This window comes from Scomber scombrus, chromosome 14 (assembly GCF_963691925.1).
Source record: "Scomber scombrus chromosome 14, fScoSco1.1, whole genome shotgun sequence".
Classification (NCBI taxonomy): Eukaryota; Metazoa; Chordata; class Actinopteri; order Scombriformes; family Scombridae; genus Scomber; species Scomber scombrus.
The window spans coordinates 21068187-21088523 of NC_084983.1; the positions used below are offsets into that span (position 1 = coordinate 21068187).

Consider the following 20337-nt stretch of genomic DNA (forward strand, 5'->3'; position numbering starts at 1 on the left):
ATATTCTGTGATAGAAAGTTCACAGGTGACATTGTTTATAAAACTAAGTCATGCTTATATTTAATTCACATATAATTAATTTTGATTGGCACTAGATGAAACAATATCAATGTATCAATCTTAGAAATACCCAGCAACTCTGTCGACAATCTATGAAGTGAACACATACCATTGCAATCATTGAATAAGTACTTAATCAGTTCTTAGAAAACGTCTAGCCTATAGGACTTTGTCCCTCTGTAATAAACCAGTCAAGCACTGCTGAAAATGCTAAAGACAAAGGTTTTATTACTGTTTTACTTTAACCTGAAAATCATTAACTCACTAAGGAAAACACCTTATGCAATTAATTGTATTTTTCATAATACTTGAGTTTTAAACATGCTTGAAACTTCTAAATCTAAATGATATATCATTGAATGCATTTTGTAGCAAGTGTTGTTAGGTTTCTTATTTTTCGCAGTACTGTGTGTAACTGTGTGACATCCTGTACTAGATTAAGCTGGCATATAAAAGTAGAACTCAGGAGCTTGAGCTCGGCAGTCTCAAAAGCCTGTCACAGAGCAGTAGAGTACAGCTGTACATACTTAACCATCTGTTAGTGCTCGCACGGTGTCTGATTGACTTTTTTCTGTTCTTTTTTTAAGTATCAAGCATTTTGGTGACATAATGGGCAACTTGAAAATAAGAGACTATGACAACATCACATCTTTTCTTGGATCTTGGGGACCCTTCCAGCTAAGGATTTTTTTTGCACTTGCCATCAGCATTCTCCCTAACGGGTTTATTGGCATCTATATAGTATTTGTAGGTGACACCCCACCTCATGAATGCTACATACCTGAAAACTATAACCTCAGTGAGATATGGAGAAATGTGACAATACCATTGGAGACAGTGGATGGCACCGTGAAACGTAGCTCTTGCTCAAGGCTTAACCTGGAAATTGTGAGGAACTATTCTGAAAACAACATCGTCCCTGATGTGGATGTGAAAGTGAGTGAAATTCCTTTGGAGCATTGTCAGGATGGGTGGACATACAGCAAAGAAATCTACAAGTCAACCATTGTCACAGAGGTGAGTGACAAGGCATCAATTAGCTTCTCTTTGAAGGTATTTTCAAGGTTTCCACAAAACTACTCAGTTGTAGTCCAAAGCAGGTGAAGTTATATGCAATCACAGTCCACATTCATTACTGCAACTAAAGCACCTACAGGAAAGGGAAGCACTCTTCACGCAGTAGAAAGGTCTCTGTTAATACAATTATTGCTGATGGATCAGGGCATAAATAAAGCATTTTGTGGGGGTTGAGCTACTATTGTTGCTGTGTTGGATATTAGATATGTTATTTTACAGCTTTAAATGTAATCAAGGATTAAATGCATATTACAGTATCATAATTACATTTAAGTACTTTACATTTTCCCAATATCAATATATATAAGTAATAATTGACTAAATGTATACCTTTTTTCAGTGGGACCTGGTATGTGAAAATGCATATAAAACTCCACTGACCACTTCTATCCATTACGTTGGTGTACTACTGGGAGCGTTTATCTCAGGCCAGGTGTCTGACAGGTCTGTTCTGGACACATAAAACAATCCAATGTTGCTGTTAGGGATGCAAAAAACTTCATGTGACTGACTCAACTATTAACTGCATTTCACAGGTATGGAAGGAAGCCATCGCTATTTATCATGATGGCACTTCAGACTGTGGCAATTACTGCACAGATATTCTCCCCATCCTGGGAGATCTTCACTTTCATTTTCTTCTTTGTGGGTGCTGGGGGATTCTCCAACTATATTGTGGCATTCGTGCTGGGTATGTTTTCCAATAAGGTTTTCCAACATGTTTGTTTAAACAAATATTCTGCTGTCATGCCAGTGGCTCTGTGACACTTCATGCTAAAATGATGATGTTTGGCAGACAACATTGATCATGTTGCTATTTCAGTTTAGCATTTTAACAAGCTAACGTTTTCTAATAAGCAGTAAACCTTAAGCACACAGAGGTTAACGTAAATGTCATTAGTTTTGTTGTTACGTTGTCACAAACCAATATTGGACAAACTAATCATTCTGAGAGGTGCATGAATATATGAACCAAATCTCAATCTATGTAATAGTATTGAGACATCTCACTCAAAACCACAATTGCTGTCATGGTGACACAAGAAGAAAAGACAGGGGATCACTAAAGTTAGTTGGAAATTTTCCTGACCAGAATTTACCAGCAATAAAGCAATCAGAAACATGTATTTATTTTGATTCTTTCTGCCCCTTTTGTCCACAGGTTCAGAAATTCTGAACGCAAAAGCCCGAGTGGTCTTTTGCTCCCTTGGTGTTTTCATGAGCTCAGCTTTGGGGTACATGGCAATGCCAGCAGTTGGGTACTTCCTCCGAGACTGGCAAATGCTGCTGATACCTATGGCTGCTTCTGGCCTGATTTACATACCTCTGTGGTGGTAAGAATATTCATGCGTGATATATTAGCTTGCACTCTTTCACAGCCACCTTTCCACTGCTTGGTATCATCTCTCATTAAGATTTGAGAACAGTTTCAATGCAAATGTACTGTACTGTTCTTCACCTGCTTTGAATGTTTTGCTGGAAACATCAAAACCACCAATAGTGTGTCAATCAAAAAAGTAACATACGGCAGAAGATCGTAGGGTTGTAGTTCTCAAAAATAAATGTTCAGACAATCTTGGTAATTGCAGAAATCAGTGATTGGAAGACCCAAAATGTACAATACAATAAGGACATGACTATAGGGGAACAAACCAAATGAGAGAACCACATTTCTTATGTTAGTGCATATTCTCTTACAATCTGGGGCTGACCTTTGACAGTAATTACAGTTTTGAAGTACACATTCAGTGCTCTTTTACCACTTGAAGAACACTGTCAAGTTCACACCATTTCTCTCACTGTACAATTGCAAAAAAAAACATTGTTTTACATGTTTTTACAGTCATCTCTATCACTGTAATATCACCCTGTGTTTGTCTCCCCAGGTTGGTCCCAGAGTCTCCTCGCTGGCTGCTCTCTCAGGGAAGAGTGGAGGAAGCAGAGGCCATACTGAAAGACGCTGCCAAGAAGAATAATGTAGAGTTTCCACAGGCCATTTTTACACCAGCTGAGGTAAGCTTATCAGCAAGTTCATGTGTAGGTAAACATAAACTACACGTGGCTCAAATATCTGAAACGTCACAATAGAGAAGGCCATGGGAAGTAGGCGTGTGGAAGGTGCCGCAGCACCCCTAGGTGGATGGTACCTGCATGTTCACAACAACAGTATACAAGGCTGTAGTAGCCTCAGTTTTAAAGCCACAGTGAATATATCGGTATAATTTGAAACTAAATGACGTAAGGTATCCATTGGTACCAACTATGTTATTTTTTGCTTGAAGGGAAGTGGGCAAATAATGCTCAATATTGGTTGAGTTCAATTTTGGCAAGGGAAAAACTGGCATTGCCATGTTCAAGAGTCACTTGACCTCTCACCTCGGACATGGCCACTTTATGCTAATCCCATACAGTATTGGGAAAATAACATGCCGTGTTTTGCATATATGTGCAATATTGTTTTAAAAATTGTGTATTTGAATATTTCTGCGTACTTCCCTAAACAGTCTTGGAATTGAATAACTTGGGTATGACTGGAAAGCTGAGACTCATGTGGATTCATTGAGACCAATTGTATTGATGTCTGATGATGTCAGTTCCCATAGTAGCCATTTCATTGTAGCGAGACCATTTTTTTAAAAAACTTGACCTCACTGTATAAAATAACCTATTTTGATCTCACAGCCTCATGAAAACTTAACCACAATGTAGAGACGTGGTACATTTAGAGGATGTATGGATTTAAAGGGGTTTCTGAGCAATTTCCAGAACAGTAGTGCTCTCCATCCAATAGCCAATCTCCAAATCTCCAAATGTCAAATATTTTGATATCAAATCACAGCATTAATTATTCTGTGGAGTTCCTCAGTATTATTTCAAACCAGAACTCCTGCCTTTGTTTTACCTGTTTAGATGGAGATATGGTGTGTGGGTTTAGCTGGTAAAGTTAAAGGTAAAGTAGCCCCGACCAAATACATCTCCCTCAGCAAGAAATTGTAAGATAATTACTTGACTTCAGTAACCCTAAAAGTAAGAGACTGAGAACAGAAGCTGTCAACAGCCAATTGGGACTTTATTAATGATACAAACACTACAGACACCAACGAACCGGTGACAACAGTAGAACAGCTCACACCTACGCCCCCATCCAGACTTTTTATACTAATGTTTGGTGTGTGGGCGTCATTTGTTATTGTGTGTGTGTCAGGTCAAACTGACCCAGCGTGTTCAGCCAAGATTTGATTTCCTGAAAACCTAACAACTTTCTCGTAAGTGTTGGCTTCCTGATCTCCTTTGGGGATATCGATATGGTAAAAACAACTCCTTAAAAAGGCTTGTTGCTACATCCCCAACTGGTACAACTATTGACCTTTCGTCTCTCTTGTTGTTCTCACATTTTACTATGATGCACACATATCTGCCTCTACAAAAGCTGCTTTCACGTCACATATTATTTGTTTTTCATAACTGAGCACACACTGCTTAACCTAAAATCTATAATGAAACATTCTGCTATTGATGGCCATTATCAAAAGTCAAACTCTATGTAGAAAAACAGAAGCAACACTTACTGTGTAAACAAAGCAAGCATCGAGCAGAAGTAGTTCAGTGATTCACACACACCGCTGAGGAATACGTAGGATGCGTGAACCAAGTGTTAGTGTCTTAATGTGGCATTTTGGAAGGTTTGTTGACCATTCATATCAATTGTCGAGTGGTCAAAATGGTTAAATTTTGCACCAAATCTGTGTAACAAATGGTGTCAAACCAAACATTTCTGATACAACTTGTAATATACAGTATAAGAGAGCAGCTAAAAGAGTTGACATCTTTTACACACCTCTGTGGCCTGATTTTTAATTAGGGTGTTTTATAGCTATTATTTGATTATTACTTTTTGTTTATGTACTTCATTATCACTTTCATGTTTTAAAATGTTATAATTTCCCCTTATGTATTTTTGTTTTTTTTGTTTTTAATGTATTGTATTAATTTTATCACTTTTTTATTAATATGTATTAATCTACTTTTTTATATTATTATTGACATTTATACTTTCTCATTGTATCTTGTCAGTGCTCAACAACTTAAATTGCACTAACCTGTATAAAAGGTGAAATGCAAATAAAGTTTGACTGATTGATGGATTGATTAAATCAGCCAGACTCCACAGATATCCTCAACATCTGTGCCTGTCTTAAACCTTTTCACACTTTACTTGGTGTCATGTGAATACTCTGCAGTACAATGTGACATGTTACATTCATTCATTCATTATTTTAGGATTGGACCTGTCAAGTTTAGTTGTTGCAACCAAATCTCTTGTTTTTCCCAGATTGAAGATGCTTTGGCTATGAAAGACAAGAAAAACAACATTTTTGCCATCCTGCACAGCTGCAATATATTGACAGTTATTTTACTGTGCTCACTTATGTGGTACGTACATAATTTCACACTTCCCATAATCTGAATTAGTTTAGCACTAAAAGCAAGATACAGTCAGAGCAGGAATGGTAAAAGGATTCTTCACAAACAAAGTCTGTCTTAAATCAATCATAAGGTTCCCATATGAACATTGATACATGTATGTTTGCTGTAATCATTCCTCCTGTTCATACTGGTCCTTAAGAGATCCCTTCATAATGAACTTTTAGTGTATTTCAGTGTGTATATTGATGCCTGTTTTCCTGTTTTCTTTACAGGGTCATCATCACAATGGGTTACTATGCTTTAATCCTCAACACTTCAAACCTGCACGGTGACCCTTATTTAAACTGCTTCTTTTCAGCTATGACAGAGGTGCCAGCTTATATAGTTGCCTTATTATTACTCCAGCATTGCTCCAGGCATCTCTGTCAGTCTTCTACACTCTTCCTGGGAGGTGTTATGATCCTCTGTGTTCACCTCATTCCAATAGGTAATGTTGCTGAGGGTGATGGGAATGTCATTAACCAAAATACTGGACAAATTAAACTTTTTTGCCTGAAGACTACCATATAAAAAGTGACAGTGGATCACCAAAGAATAATACAATTAATCCTGTGGGGGACATGAATGTTTGCACCAAATTGTGTCCCAATCCATCCAGTAGAGGTTGAGCTATTTCACTTAAAACCACAAATGCCAACTCATGTGGTGCTAAAGTAAAAGTAAAAGAATCACCTGTATTATTTGTACAAAATGTCATAGCAATCAGTCAAAAAGTGGTTGAGATATATCAGTGCATACCAAGGTAGTAGACTGACCAATATTCAGCGCTTGCATTGCTGAAAATATATGATTAGATAAACTCGGACATTATCAATTTGAAGTACCTCTAATGGGCCTTAAATATTTTACATGCAACTCATTTTGATTCTCAAGAGTTGAGTTGAGTCATTTCATTTTCTCATATTTTTTCTTACCCTAGATTTACCGGGTGTGGCTGTATTTCTTGAGATGTTAGGAAAATTCGGCATTACATCAGCATTTTGTGTGGTGTATAATGTCACATCAGAGCTCTTCCCCACTGTTATTAGAAATACAGCCATGGGGTGTTGTTCCATGGCTGCTCGCATTGGAACCATCATCTCCCCCTTCATCCTTTACCTGGGTGGGTACATTTAATTTCCTATTTTGAGCAGTTGGACAATGCTATAGGGGCATTTTTCTGGTAGCAATTGTAATATATACAATTATTCCTTCAGCGAAGAGTAAGAGGTTTATTTTTGGGTAAGATTGATTGTCACAACCTCAAAGTCAAGTTTTCTACTAACTGTTAATATGACTTATTTCTGCTAATGAAGGAAAGTTACATTGCCATTTGTACATGAAGCATAGTAGCCATGTTTTTTTAATTAAAAATCCCATTTATGTTCTCTCTCCCTTTATCATAATATTCTATTTCTTTTTTCAGGACAATACTATAAGACACTCCCTTACATATTGATGGGAAGTTTTGCCATTTCTGGTGCCCTCTTGTGTCTCCTGCTGCCAGAAACGTATGGGAAGCCTTTACCAGAGACTATATCACAAATGCAGCAGATATGCGGGTGAGTTTACGTGCTGATTATGTTTACTGGCCAAAGTTTTTCACTCAGGTGCACTGCTTTAGGTTATCCTCACTGTTTAATACTGGCAGTTAAAAGAAAATGTCTATTGATTTATTGGTTCAGAGATTAACACCCCTCTATCATTCAGGTTAAGATCATTAAAGTTATCCTGTGGCAAGCATTTCGTACCAGATCATTATTACATCAGGAGAAGCTCTTTATTTCTGCAACACTGGGAAAAATGATTAAAAATGCAACTAAATAAATATCTCAGTGCAGATGGTAAACCATTTATTATTTTATTACCTTAACATGCAACACACTAGGGTATTTGCATTTTTAGAAAGAAACCTATTGTCTGACCTATTGAGTTTGTTATCACTGTTCACTAAATGTTTGCATAATGTCTTTTCAATACTCCAACAGGCGAAGACGAAAGAAAGAAGAGGAAGGACAGGATGAAGAGAACATAGCTGATGATCAAAGAAAACAATCCAAGTTATAGTTCATTATGTCCTAAGGGGTTCTGTCTTGAAACAACATTGATGCTCAGAGACTGTAACTAGACTGCAAGTTATACGTTGTAAATCATACTTAAAGATCTAAAGCTTTTTACTGTCCTATAAGATGTATTGGTTTTTGTGAAGTGTTGTTTATGTATTATTGCATTTACATGTCCTGTGTATGTAACTTATTGTGAGGCACATTGGAAATCAGTTTATACAAATCTATAAATAAAAACACGAACTGGCATGTTTTTATATGTTTTTGTATGTCTTCATACTAGAATAATCAATTAATTTGTCAAATTAGTGAAGAACTAAGGGAATATATGCATCTACTCTAGTGAGATGCTGACTCACGAACAGTCACACCACTGAATAAATCTATGAATTTCAGTGTATGAGCATTTGGTGTAAGTTGCCATCTGTAGCAACATAGCAAACATATTTAGTGTATAGGACAGGTGATTAAAATCAATGAACCTGTACTTCAAGATCCTAAAATGTTAAATGTTTTATTATTTATGACAGACGTTTCTAATGTTCAATGCTTGGTGTCCTGGGAACTAAAGCCTACTGATCGAAATGCATTGTGATTTAAAGATGGAAATTGAGATCATTAAGTATAAAACACATAAAGGATGGATAGATGGAGATAATTTTTCCTAATAAGAACGCAGTACAAGCTTTCATCAGTGCTTAATGAGCCACATGGTGAGACGTGTTTCTGCAGAGGCACGCCCGTCAACAGCTTGGATGGGTTCAAGCAGGCTTGTGAGGGCAAGTTATTCTCCATTAACTGTAGAAATATTTGACATAAAACAAAAATCTATCATGAATTAAATGGGCCCATTGTTCTCACATGTATCAACGTGATACATGACGCTTTGAATGCCGAAGGGGAAAGCACTTTAATGACGCGTCACCTGTTTCCGTGGAAAGACATTTGTTTCACTTTCAGATCTGTCAGGAAGTTTTGCATTTTAAATAAACGGAACCTTTGCCGCATTATTATTCTAGTTAAAAGTGAGTTTTAAGTATTGCATTTTGTAACCAAATCGCAGTTGCAATTGCATTTTATTTCCATTGTGGAGAGGATGAGATGGCAGACTGAGCACAGCCCATGGCACGCAGCTGTGGGTATAATTCTGCTGCAACCTTTCTAATTTCGCTTGAGGCGATGACTGAAATAAAACCGAAACCACATACTGGCACACTAGCGAAGAGTTAGCTTCTTTGTTCAAGTTATCCAAACGTTTACCTCATGGATGGATATTCTCTTTTTTACCTGTACAAGGAATAATATGATGGCTGTATTAAATCAAGGTGAGTTTTCTCCTCAACATCGCTTGTAAATTCTTTAGTATACAAACACACACCAAAATAACTAACGTCAGATAGACATGGTTATAATGTTGTTTTACGAAGAAATAGTCTCATGAAATTAGACGGTGAAAGACCATACAACACTACATTGACCTGTAATTATATTTTTATGGTTGGTTTCTTTTCGTTTTCTGCGCGTTTCTCTTGTTTTAAAATAAATACAAGAAAATGACAAAGTGAAAGTGAGTGTGCAAACAACGAAATTGCAGCATACTATTCATCGCTTGCCTAATTTCCTATGTTTCCTACGTTTTGTTGTGTAATGCTTATTTTTGTAGGCTATGTGATATTTTACATATCACATATAACCCATATTTGATTTATATGAAATATTTGCTGGGCTACAGTAGTCGAAACCAAAAGGATTTCCTTATTCTGCCGTATTAAAAAAAATCATGAGAATTTCAGCATCTCATTATCCAAATAAAAATAAGTGCTTATTATTTGGATCGATTGCCATATCTGTAACTGATAACATGTCTATAAATGACTCTTCCACTGGACAGTAGTCGTTCTCTGAAGCATAGGTGGTCAAAAATAGATAAATGCTGCATCATAAATATACACGAGATGTCGCCAAATATGTCCATGAGCAGCATGTCTCTTTAAAGGATGGATTCACAATTTGTATGTCTTATAACAATAGTCAGGTGCCTAAATCAACACTGTCATTTTTTTTTTCTCGTCATAGATAGATAGATAGATTTTATTGTCCTTTCCAGGATAATATTTTCACATTCCGTACATCCACGGGAATTACACAAACAACTTCACAGGTTACAAGAACAACATCAATACCACAGATGTATATCCGCCGCCATACATATATCCATTCCCCACAGTTACAATCTCTTCATAATCATTCCTCTTGTTCATACTGGCCACTCAAAGATCACTTCATAAAGTGATGGGGGCCAAAATCCTCCTTCAGTGCAAACATGTATTTTAAAAAATGATTAGCCTAATATGAAGTTTCAGCTGTCCAAAGTAATCAGATCAAGTAGATATCCTTTAAATGTTTAGTGCCAAAGTATCATTTATGTTACTATACTTCCACTGCAGGTCAACAGGGAAACATAAATAGGGGATTTGATGCTAAAAAGACTGTAAATGTGGCAGATATCCACTTGATATGACTCAAACTGTTGAGGCCTTATGTAAGCTTCAGATCAACTCCTGAATACATTTTTGCACAAAATGACTGTGTGGCCCACATCACTTGCATTCAAAGCACATTTGAAGGGGACGCAGAAGAAAATGTCAGAGAGAGAGAGAGAGAGAGAGAGAGAGAGAGAGAGAGAGAGAGAGAATACAAGCACACTGATATTTGCCTTGGTAGAGACCTAGCCAGATGTCACCACATTGCCCTCCCTAACATGACACTCCCTAACTGCCAGTTCCTGTAAGAAATTACCAATTGAACCACTGCAGCCAGAGATGGATGGGTCATAACAACATGAACAGAAGGAATGATTGCAGTGAGGAACATCTTTCATATGGGCATATGACTGTATTTTTAATATTCTGTGATAATTTGCAGTTTTTTCCAAAAAATACTTTTGATATATTTTACATCTTTAATGCGTCAGTGAGTACCTATGATATAGGCTTACTGTGCTGTATTTACACAAATGTAAGGCTACCGGTTACTTTTTTAGTTTTAATTTTTGGTGATTTTCCACTTTTACTGTAACTTTTCCACTTTTACTGTAACTGGATCATAAAATATCAATGGTGTTCAATAAGGTACTGTATTCCCAGTGGTTTCACTTGGTTACTGGTTCAATTTCTTCTTGGTGTAGTTTTTTAAAAGGCACCTGTGACTCAGTAGGTATAGAGAAGTATACATTGATTACAGGGTTGGTGGTTTTATATTTGGCTTCTTTTGTCCACATGTTGAAGTGTACTTCAGCAAGAGATCAGATCCTAAGTGCATCCACTGGTTAGGCCTGTGCCTTGCATGGTAGACTGCTGCCATTGGGTGAATGAAAGGCAAATTGTAAATCAATTTAGATGAAAACTCTACATAAATACAGCGATGGTTAAAACTACCATATAGAGTAAAGAAGTAGTCATATTTGGAATCATTTGTAGAAGCTGCAACATCAAAGTACTGCTCAGTTTAATAGCCTGACAGACTAATATCGGTATATATACACGGTCGCCCATAAAGTTGGAATAATTTTGTTTTCAGACACATTCCAGTTTTTATTTTCTATTTATACACATCAGTAATCACCTTTGACCAGGTGCAATGAGATTGATCAATACAATTTTAAGAATATATACACTTTATCTATCAAGAATAAATCACATTTTCACAATCATTTCATGGAAAGAGGTAAAAAATATGTTATTCCAACTTTATGGGCGACCATGTATATAATAAGCCAAGCTTTAAAATTGGGACACCGATATTTGTTTACACTGACTTGAGTCAGTGATGATTTCATTTGATTGTTATATTGCTAGTTTTATTAAAGTAAAGGATTTAAAGATCCCATCCAGACATGTTGTCTAATGTGTCTAATATGTTTTTCCTCCAAAAAAAAGAAGTAAAACACATTTTTGGGCTTGGATATTTTAGTAGAGTAGTACTGCTTGTTTGATCAACTGAGATTGGTGTCAATACCAAAAATCAAATGTCAAGTGAACACCAGATGTCCCCATTGGTAAAGGTTTAGCTAAATAATGAAGGCTGAATAACCGCCAGATGGTGCCCAAGCATCAGAAATAAGCTGGGTGTAACTGTCAACGTTTTCTGGCGGTTACGTTCAGTAAGAGGCATGTGAAAGAGGAAGTACCAGGGTTTCAGTGTTTATCAATGCTGGGCCATTGTAGATAAGATTGCCCTTTTTCTTATTCACTTATTTGAAGCATATTTTCCTGCTGACCTGTTTTTGTAATTGTGTCTGAGCAGTGGTGCAAAGTAACTAAATATATTTACTCAAGCACAGTACTTAAACAAGTGTTGCACTTGTTTGTACTTACAGTATAATTTTGAGGTACTTGTAGGCACCTTTATCTGAGTATTTCCATTTGATAATACTTTATACTTCTGCTCAACTACATGTCAGAGGGAAATATTGCACTTTCTATTCCACTACATTTATTTGACAGCATTAGTAACTTTTCAGATGAAGATTTGGCACAATGGATAATATAACAGGCTTTTGAAATACAACACATTGTTACAGAACTTTTTTTTAGCTTTTTTCTTATAAAGAGCAGTGTGTACTCAGGGTCACATTTCAAATGTCTATGAGTTGTTAAAAGTTCCACCATACAGTGATTTTTTTTCCTCAAAATTTCTCAAATCACCCAATATTTCATCAAAAATAAAAGATCAGAGGAAAAGTCCAAAGACAGATTTATGTATCAGTTGTTTTTTCTTCTTTCCTCTCCCATTAATCAGTCCACGACCCCTAAGTTTTATCTGGTGACCCTTTGGAGGGGCCCGACACCTAGGTTGCAGCTATAACAGTAACTTACTGTTTAAACACTGATGCTTCAGAATTAATCATCTCAAAACACTGCTCTAAGGACATTTTGCTGCTTAAACCGTAAGTATGGTTTTTCATGCAGGCTTTTTTCTTGTAATGCAGTTGTAGGAGTGTTTTGATATTGCTGTATTGGTGCTTTTAAATGGTCTGAATACTTATTCGACTACTGTATCTGTGTGTGTGTAGAGAGATAACCAGCAGTAATGGTCAGAATATGGATATTGTCATCTCAAAGCCCTAATGTCTTTTCACTATCACTGTGCAAAGGTGCTTAATAAGTGTCATACAGTCAAAACAGGAAATGAATCTAATAAGGTGGGGCAGTGACACTGAACCCGACCAGAGAGGCTTTTATATAACAGCATTACACAAACCTTCGTGCTGCACAAACATGTATCTCAGCACTCAGCAGCAGATATCACAAACTTAGACACACTTCCTCATACCATCACATGTGAAATCTTTGGCACAAAAAGGCCACCAAAATGCAATCAAAGATGTCTGAGACATACTTGATGCGGCATGAAAACTTTCAGTAGGGCTCGTGTGTGTGTGCGTGCATGCGTGTGTGTGTGTGTGTGTGTGTGTGAGAGAGAGACAGATAGACAGAGACTACATTTGAGGTTAAGATATGTTTTATGCCTTGCTTCTATGGACTCTATTTTTCTCCTATTGTCAGATATCATCAGTTACTGGATGATAACTAACAACAGCGAGGCAAAAAAGGCTGCCAGAGATTCACATTGATAGCTGGGGCAAGGTTGAAGAGAAAAAACTACTATGTTTTTGAAAGCCACTGCAGTTTAACACAGTACAGTGTTGTTCAGTGTTGTTTAACGTCCTAAACAGGAAGTTAGGAGTATGTTTTTTTTTCTTTGCAGCTTGAGCTTTGATGAAGCAAAGAGTGTTAAGTAAAGCCAGAGCAGTACAGTACAAGTCATAAACCGCCAATGTCTGAGAACACAAGAGCTCAGAAGTGAAGCATATTATCTGATCATTTTTAATGGGGTTTACCGGTATTATTGGGTATTCTACAAGTGAAAAATTATAAATGCCAAGACCTCTGCATAAACAAAAGGCATATTTCCTATTTGTAGTTAACAGTTTTAGATTTATAGGACAGTCTCTCAGCACTGAGCATGGAGTGATATTTTTCTTTGTCCTAATCCAGACAAGGATAATGTCATGTTTAAAACCCCAGTAAAGTATCACATGTCATCCTGGTATAAATCATCAATTTCTTCCTGCTCCTTTCTTCTTTTAATGCACATGGTTTATCGACGTTAGTAAGACCCCGTTCTATGTATTTTTGAGTGATTAACAGCTTATCTAACACCATCTAAACTGATACAGTTAACATGCCCACCTAGCACTCTTAGGAGGTCAACACAAATGCAAATAATAATTTGCATACAGTTATACAAAGAATCATAGCAAGATTTGATCCAGATCTGACTAACAGGGAGAATACTACCATCTGCAGGCTCCTCTCCTCTCCACTGTCTTCCCTGACACAATTCATCAAGTAAAAACTAGTTGATTCAGTTGCCAGAAGTAGCCCCTATATAAAAAATACAATGACTTTCAGATGATATTTTGTGAATGGTATGGGCACATTAGCTTCTTAGAAAGCTTCCCCTGTAAAGGACAGTGCCAGAACATTGTTTCTGTGTCTAAAACAGGCAGCTCAGTGAAGATGAGATTTAGAGATTTAAATGTAGAGGCCAAAGACCCAGATGAGGATTTCCCATCTGTAGGCCTGTTTCTTAGAAATGCCTCAGTGTCTGTGTTTTTAGCAGCCCCACCTCCTGGCCTGCTAAGGGAACTGCATAGCAATGTATTCTCTCAAGTCACGTGATTTAGAAGAAATCGTGGCTCGGCATGGCTCACAGGCTTGCAGAGACTGTAAAGCTCTTGACTCAGCAGTGGCCCCTTTATTGCATCACGTATTTGTGCAGTTTATTTCTCTTATCTCAAGTTGTCAGACTTATGATGTGGCTGTAAGTGTTATATGCAATACATTAGATTTTAACATTTCATCTTGCATGCAATCATGCATCTTGTCATCTTTCATTTACATATAGGTCTTTCATGACTTCTACACAAACAAATGATTGAGTACCATTATGATTTGGGGTATTTTTAAATTCAGTTTTGCAGTGAAGCCAACAATAGAAAGGTGCTTTTTGCCCACATTTTTTTGAAATTGGGGTTGTTTTTCAACTTAAGGGGAAAGCTTAGGATAAAAACCTGCGGATTGATGCCACCATCAGCTTGTTGGACTAGTGCTAAACCTGTTGACTCACCAACTACCAGTGATTTCCCCAATTAAGGTGACAATTTGGCAGTCAGTAAGGATATACAGTTAATATACAAATAATTAAATGGGGCAGTTCCCAGCAGTGGTTCTGGCATTTTGCCTAAGGTAGAGATAACCAACCACCATAAAACTCTTCAAGCACAAAGAACAACAGGAATGTGTGCTTTTGTAGAACATATAAATATAGTGTTATGTATTTGAACAGGTCTTGCAGGCTGCATGCTTAGCCTCCCTGCTCTTTGTTTTCTTCCTGTTTTCTGTTTTTGTTGTTGTTGCTATGACTTTCAACTTAGTAGTACCAATTCACCTGTGACCACACCCACAGCTGATAGCATGGCAATACAAAGAGCATTTCCAGTGAAAAGGTCATTCCGATAAAGAGGGGATGTAATCTTGCACAGAGGCTCACAAAGAGACAGAGACTTTTGATAAATGATCTATCTTGATGAGTTGAACATGTTATAAATATATATATATATATATTTCTTATTTTTTTATTTATTTTTTTTATTTATTTATTTTTTTTAACTGCTCCAGTCTTTTCATAAACTCTTATAAAGAGAGCAATCCTGTACAAAAGTAAATGAAGACATCAATGGACTTATTCACAAATATTCTCCTCACTTTGCTTAAATAGTGATTTATGCAAGTAGTGATTTAGATAACTTCTCAGAGCAACTCTGAACAAGGAAGTGACAGAAATTGCTCATTGCTTTAAAAGGTGTGATTGGTTGATGGAAAATTAATAAATAAAAATGCACTCTTAGTGGTAATGGGCACATAATGGAAAATAAAATGAAAAGGCTTAATGATTTAATTTAGTCTATATTAAGACATGGTGTAATTATAAATACAACTTTATGTAATGAACATCTCTGTTGAATTAATTGTGAGCTATACTTTAAAAATAGCCTATGAAATGTTTCAAAACAAGGGCCGACATGCACAGTGGCCTGTTCACATACTGATTGTTGTTAATTTCGTTTGTTTACATTGATTTACCATGCTGGTCATTTTAATACTTAACCTGTTTTATATTAATGGGGAGGAATGTCTCAATGTCTCAGCAATTACATCAATTTCTGTGATTGCTGCCCAGTCTATATAAATATAGACAGTGTTTGTTTCCAGCTGCCAGCAAATTCCTAATTCTTTCAGTTTTCCCTAAATAGTAAAGTTACTGCTGGATGGAAGATGTAAGCACATGTCTGAGATCAACCACAAACATTATCCCTAACATTATCCCTAATAATTTGTAGCATTTCATGAACTCACTGTCCTTCAGTGTTTGGATCATATTTGTCCTACCTCTTTGTCTTTCCACCACTTTCTCGTCTGTTTAAGAAACTCTTAAGTCTCTTAAAAGTCCTCCTCCCCACTCATAGTAGTTTTTCACTTTAGGAGTTCTCTTAAGGGCTAAGATGGTTTGTGATTAATGTTATCTTTACCAGTATCTGGTCTAGTCTTAACTTTAACTTAACTGTGGAATTTTTTAGAGAACATCATAATTATTGAGAATTGTCTTAAAATATTAAAACAAAGAGAAACTCTTTGCAATAGGAAGCTTTATGAATACACCTGGGGTTTTTATTTAAAGAGGAACCAATATGTCAGCAACAGTGAAGCTTAGTTAAGAATGTTATAAAATCTATCCAAACGTTAATCTTTGAAATCAGTGGGAGACATATTAACTATTTAAAGCCATCTCTTCCCTTACATTAGCCACAGCCTGTCCACACAGCCTGATTTGTTTATAGCTGCCAGGCATCATTTTATTATCAAAATCCTGTGAGCAGCAGCCTGAGCAGCACAGACAGGTGGACTCTGATATCATAGTCGAAGATCTACCCATAAGTTCAGAAGCTGAATGAAAAAAGAAAAATACAAATACAAGTTTTTGAGATGATTTAAAGATTTAAAGTTTGAGCATCATTGTGGCATGTCTGTCATGAAGCTCTTGAGTTGTGGTGCCTAAATCCACAAACTGAGAGTAGGACAGAAACTTAGGTGAGGTTTGAAAACCTTACAGCAGTGTGTTACAGAGCAGCATTACCTACAGGTTTCTATACTTTTTTTTATTGTGTTGTTTTTAAATATTAATTTTGGTCTCAGATTTATGGTCCAGTAGTCAATAAAATAAAATGTAAAAATCAGAGAGATACTAGTCCGCTCAGGCAAGTCAGCAAATGTATATTCAGCAACTACACATACAAAATGATTCTGGCCTGACAATATTTAAAACAAAACCTACGCCCAATTAGAAATATTTCCTGTCTCATAAAACAATGAGCGTGTCAGCTGTGTTTACAATTGAACAAACACACCACATTGTTGACCATGGCAGCAGCTCATTCTTTCAGTGCTGTTTATAGTGCCATTGGCTGTGCACAGGGTCTGCTTAGTCAGATGAGCTGTTGCACTTCAATATGCTGTGACACAGATACTCTCTGACAAACATTGTATATTGGTTGTTGTTAATGGAAGATCATTTTTACATGATACCAGAACAAACATTTTCACCCCTTCGGCTGACAAGTAAAGCGTCACTGGAGAAGCTCAAGAATGTCTGTTAATTAGCCAAGAAGGTTTACACCCTGCCACATCCACACAGAGTATCCAGAGAACCTGTATTAATTACCTCGCCCCACTTTGTTGTTTGTTCTGGCTACTCTTTGAGTTTTTAAAGTAGTTCCTGGTTTATTCAAACGCTCACGGGCATTGGCGCTACAGATATTAACATTAAACCAACTGACGTGGACATTTTAAGATTTACTTCAAGTTAATGAGACATTAAGTGAATCTAGATAATTCAGAAAGTTTCTGAAATTCTGAGATTTCTGGATTTCATGTGTAATGATGACAAAGCGATGACTCTCCCTTGGCTGGAGTGAGTGGAGATAAACTACAACCACATTATTGCGCCATGGGGATTCAAAGAATTTTGCTGGCAGTTTTCTGTATTTTTCTTAGTATTAACAAATCTCATACAGTATGTAGTCAAACCAACAATGAACTCATCCTACTTGTATTGTGTGTGTATCCAAAGCTTGATATAACTTACTTCTCTGTGCCATAGAACTCAATCAAAAACACATCAGTGAGTCACACCACTGCACTGGGTGACATTCCTTCATTGCAAATAATAGTTGCAGTAGTTTCAATAGAAACGGCTCCAAAGACTAATAACTCAAAACATCACACTTTCAGAGTCTCAGGAGAGCAGTCCCTTGCATGGCAAACGCTTTGCTAGCTTGTTGTGCTACATATCACAACCTTGACTTTTCTTTACAACAGAGCACAAAGTCAAGAGGTTGTGAAATGTAGCAAACCAAGCCAGTGAAGCACCACATTCCTGCACATGCACAGTGGCATCTGTTGGCACAGCAACATGTCTATAAGTTAAGCAAACAAAGATTCAAATGAAAGTCATTGTCTTGAATGCACTTAAAATATAAAATATATAAAGACAGACTTCCTAAACTCATGGTTTATGGCACCAGACCATTGTTTATGTCAACATTGTGACTACACAAGATAAAGACCTTAGTAACATGCGCATGTTGTTCAGGAAGAAAGAAAATGTAAATAGATATTCACATAAAGCATCAAAATATCGTGTGTGTGTGTGTGTGTCTGTGTGTGTGTGTGTGTCTGTGTGTGTGTGTGTGTGTGTGTGTGTGTGTGTGTGTGTGTGTGTGTGTGTGTGTGTGTGTGTGTGTGTGTGTGTGTGTGTGTGTGTGTGTGTGCTGATTTGACATCCATGGTTAAGGTTAGAGTTAGGTTAAGCTTACAGTAAGGATTAAGGTTAGGCAAGTAGTGGTTATGGTTTGGCTTAGAGTAAGTCTCCAGGAAATGAATGTAAGTCTATGTAATGCCTCCAAAAGTGACCATGATCTGATACATGTCTGTGTGTGTGTGGTGAGTGCCTAATTAAAACCTGACTATGGCCTGATTTGACCTGGATTTTGTTTGACTGCTTGGTGTGGGAACATGGGCATTGTGCCAACCTCTCAGTGTGTGGCATCCACCCCCTCAATGTGGACATGTCTGTCTTTGTCGGGGATGTTGTTTGTATGCAAGACAGACAGACAGACAGAGAGAAAGCAACAGACAGAGGTCTGGTTTTTCTGGTAAATCAGCAGTCTCCTGCAAACTGTTGTGTTTTTCTTTTATCCTGTCTTTCTACCCCCAGACTTACCCACAAAGGCCAATGCAAGCACAGAGTTAGATGAGCCAGGAAAAAACATCTAGCCAGTGCATGCATCCTCACTCAAGGCAGCCATAAAGTTTTGTTGGCCTTTCCAGAAAGTCAGCTGACTTACCAGCTTCCCTTATCTCTCTCTCTCTCTCTCTCTCTCTCTCTCTCTCTGTTTCACCCCCTCCTACAATATACTCGCTCCCAAAAAGGCAACTCCTATTTACACATGTCTTACAGACAAACAGAATGATAATATTAAAGAAAGATTAAACATTAAAGTTTGCATGACTTTGGCCTCTGTCCAGTCGTCAAACCGTTTCCATGTCAGTCAAAAAGAATATCTGTTTATACCAGTCAGTATGATTTTGGTCTATTTGATTCAGTATTCAACCACTACGCTTCTTCTGCGGGCCAAATATTGCTAGTTTCCCCATCCATAAAACATATGCAGTACATGGAAAGATTCAATGTTTGAATATGTTTTGTTTTGAGTGGTTTGTACATAGCATTAGAATTCAATATCTCAAAGACATGTCTGACTTCTTCGTCTGAATCTTTTGAAACACAAATAGATGTGTTTCAAGCAGCGACATGAAAAACCGGGCCATAGAGAGGTTTGTTATCTTATTTGGGATGGCATCCAGTTTGAATTCTCACTCAACCTTGACAGGCCTGAAACCATTTGAAATCATCAAGCCTCATGATTCTCTAAGTACATATGAGCATTAGAAACCTATACCTAACAGCACATCTTAATGGTATAAATAAGGCACAGTAAGGTTTCATTGCTGAAAAAAAATGTTTTAGTACTCATATTTATCTGGCCTTAGATCTTCCTTAGATCTGCCTCCTGCAGAGCACTTTTGTCTATGAACTCTGAATAACATCTAACTGTCAAAAGCCACAACTCCTACATTGTAAGTCTATATGACAAAAACCCTGTTTTTCCATCCTGCTGGCCTCACAATTACCCCAACTGGCTAAATTAGGGTGCTGTAATTAAGAGGCAACTTTAAGTGCAGTTTTGATGAAACCTGGACAGACTATATATCATATTTCTACTGTGTGGTATTCCACAAGCTCACAGCATCCTTTTGATTACACCAACTAAAGACTTCTGTGGTGTTTCCAGTAAATCAGCAGATACTACTATTTGTTTCACTTCCACCCACCATCTCTGTTTCCCTCACTCCCTTCCTCTCTCCTTCTGTCTATCCCTGTCAGACATACACCCACAAACACAAGTATATCCACAAACATG

At 37.1% G+C, this 20337-nt stretch overlaps 1 protein-coding gene across 1 annotated transcript; it reads left to right on the forward strand.

Moving 5' to 3' along the window:
* The first annotated feature begins 669 nt into the window (after positions 1-669).
* Positions 670-7671, forward strand: LOC133993883 (solute carrier family 22 member 4-like). Its single transcript, XM_062433006.1, has 10 exons — positions 670-1077; positions 1478-1581; positions 1674-1828; positions 2300-2471; positions 3024-3150; positions 5471-5571; positions 5838-6052; positions 6545-6727; positions 7031-7166; positions 7593-7671. Exons 1-10 carry the CDS (start codon positions 670-672, stop codon positions 7669-7671), a joined length of 1680 nt encoding a protein of 559 aa, XP_062288990.1.
* Positions 7672-20337: the final 12666 nt, after the last annotated feature.

Excerpts from the sequence above, each read along its gene's own strand:
- LOC133993883 (XM_062433006.1), top strand. The coding sequence starts at position 670 with ATGGGCAACTTGAAAATAAGAGACTATGACAACATCACATCTTTTCTT. Across the intron at positions 3,151-5,470 it reads CCATTTTTACACCAGCTGAG|ATTGAAGATGCTTTGGCTAT; the intron begins GTAAGCTTATCA and ends TGTTTTTCCCAG. Across the intron at positions 6,728-7,030 it reads CCCCTTCATCCTTTACCTGG|GACAATACTATAAGACACTC; the intron begins GTGGGTACATTT and ends TTCTTTTTTCAG.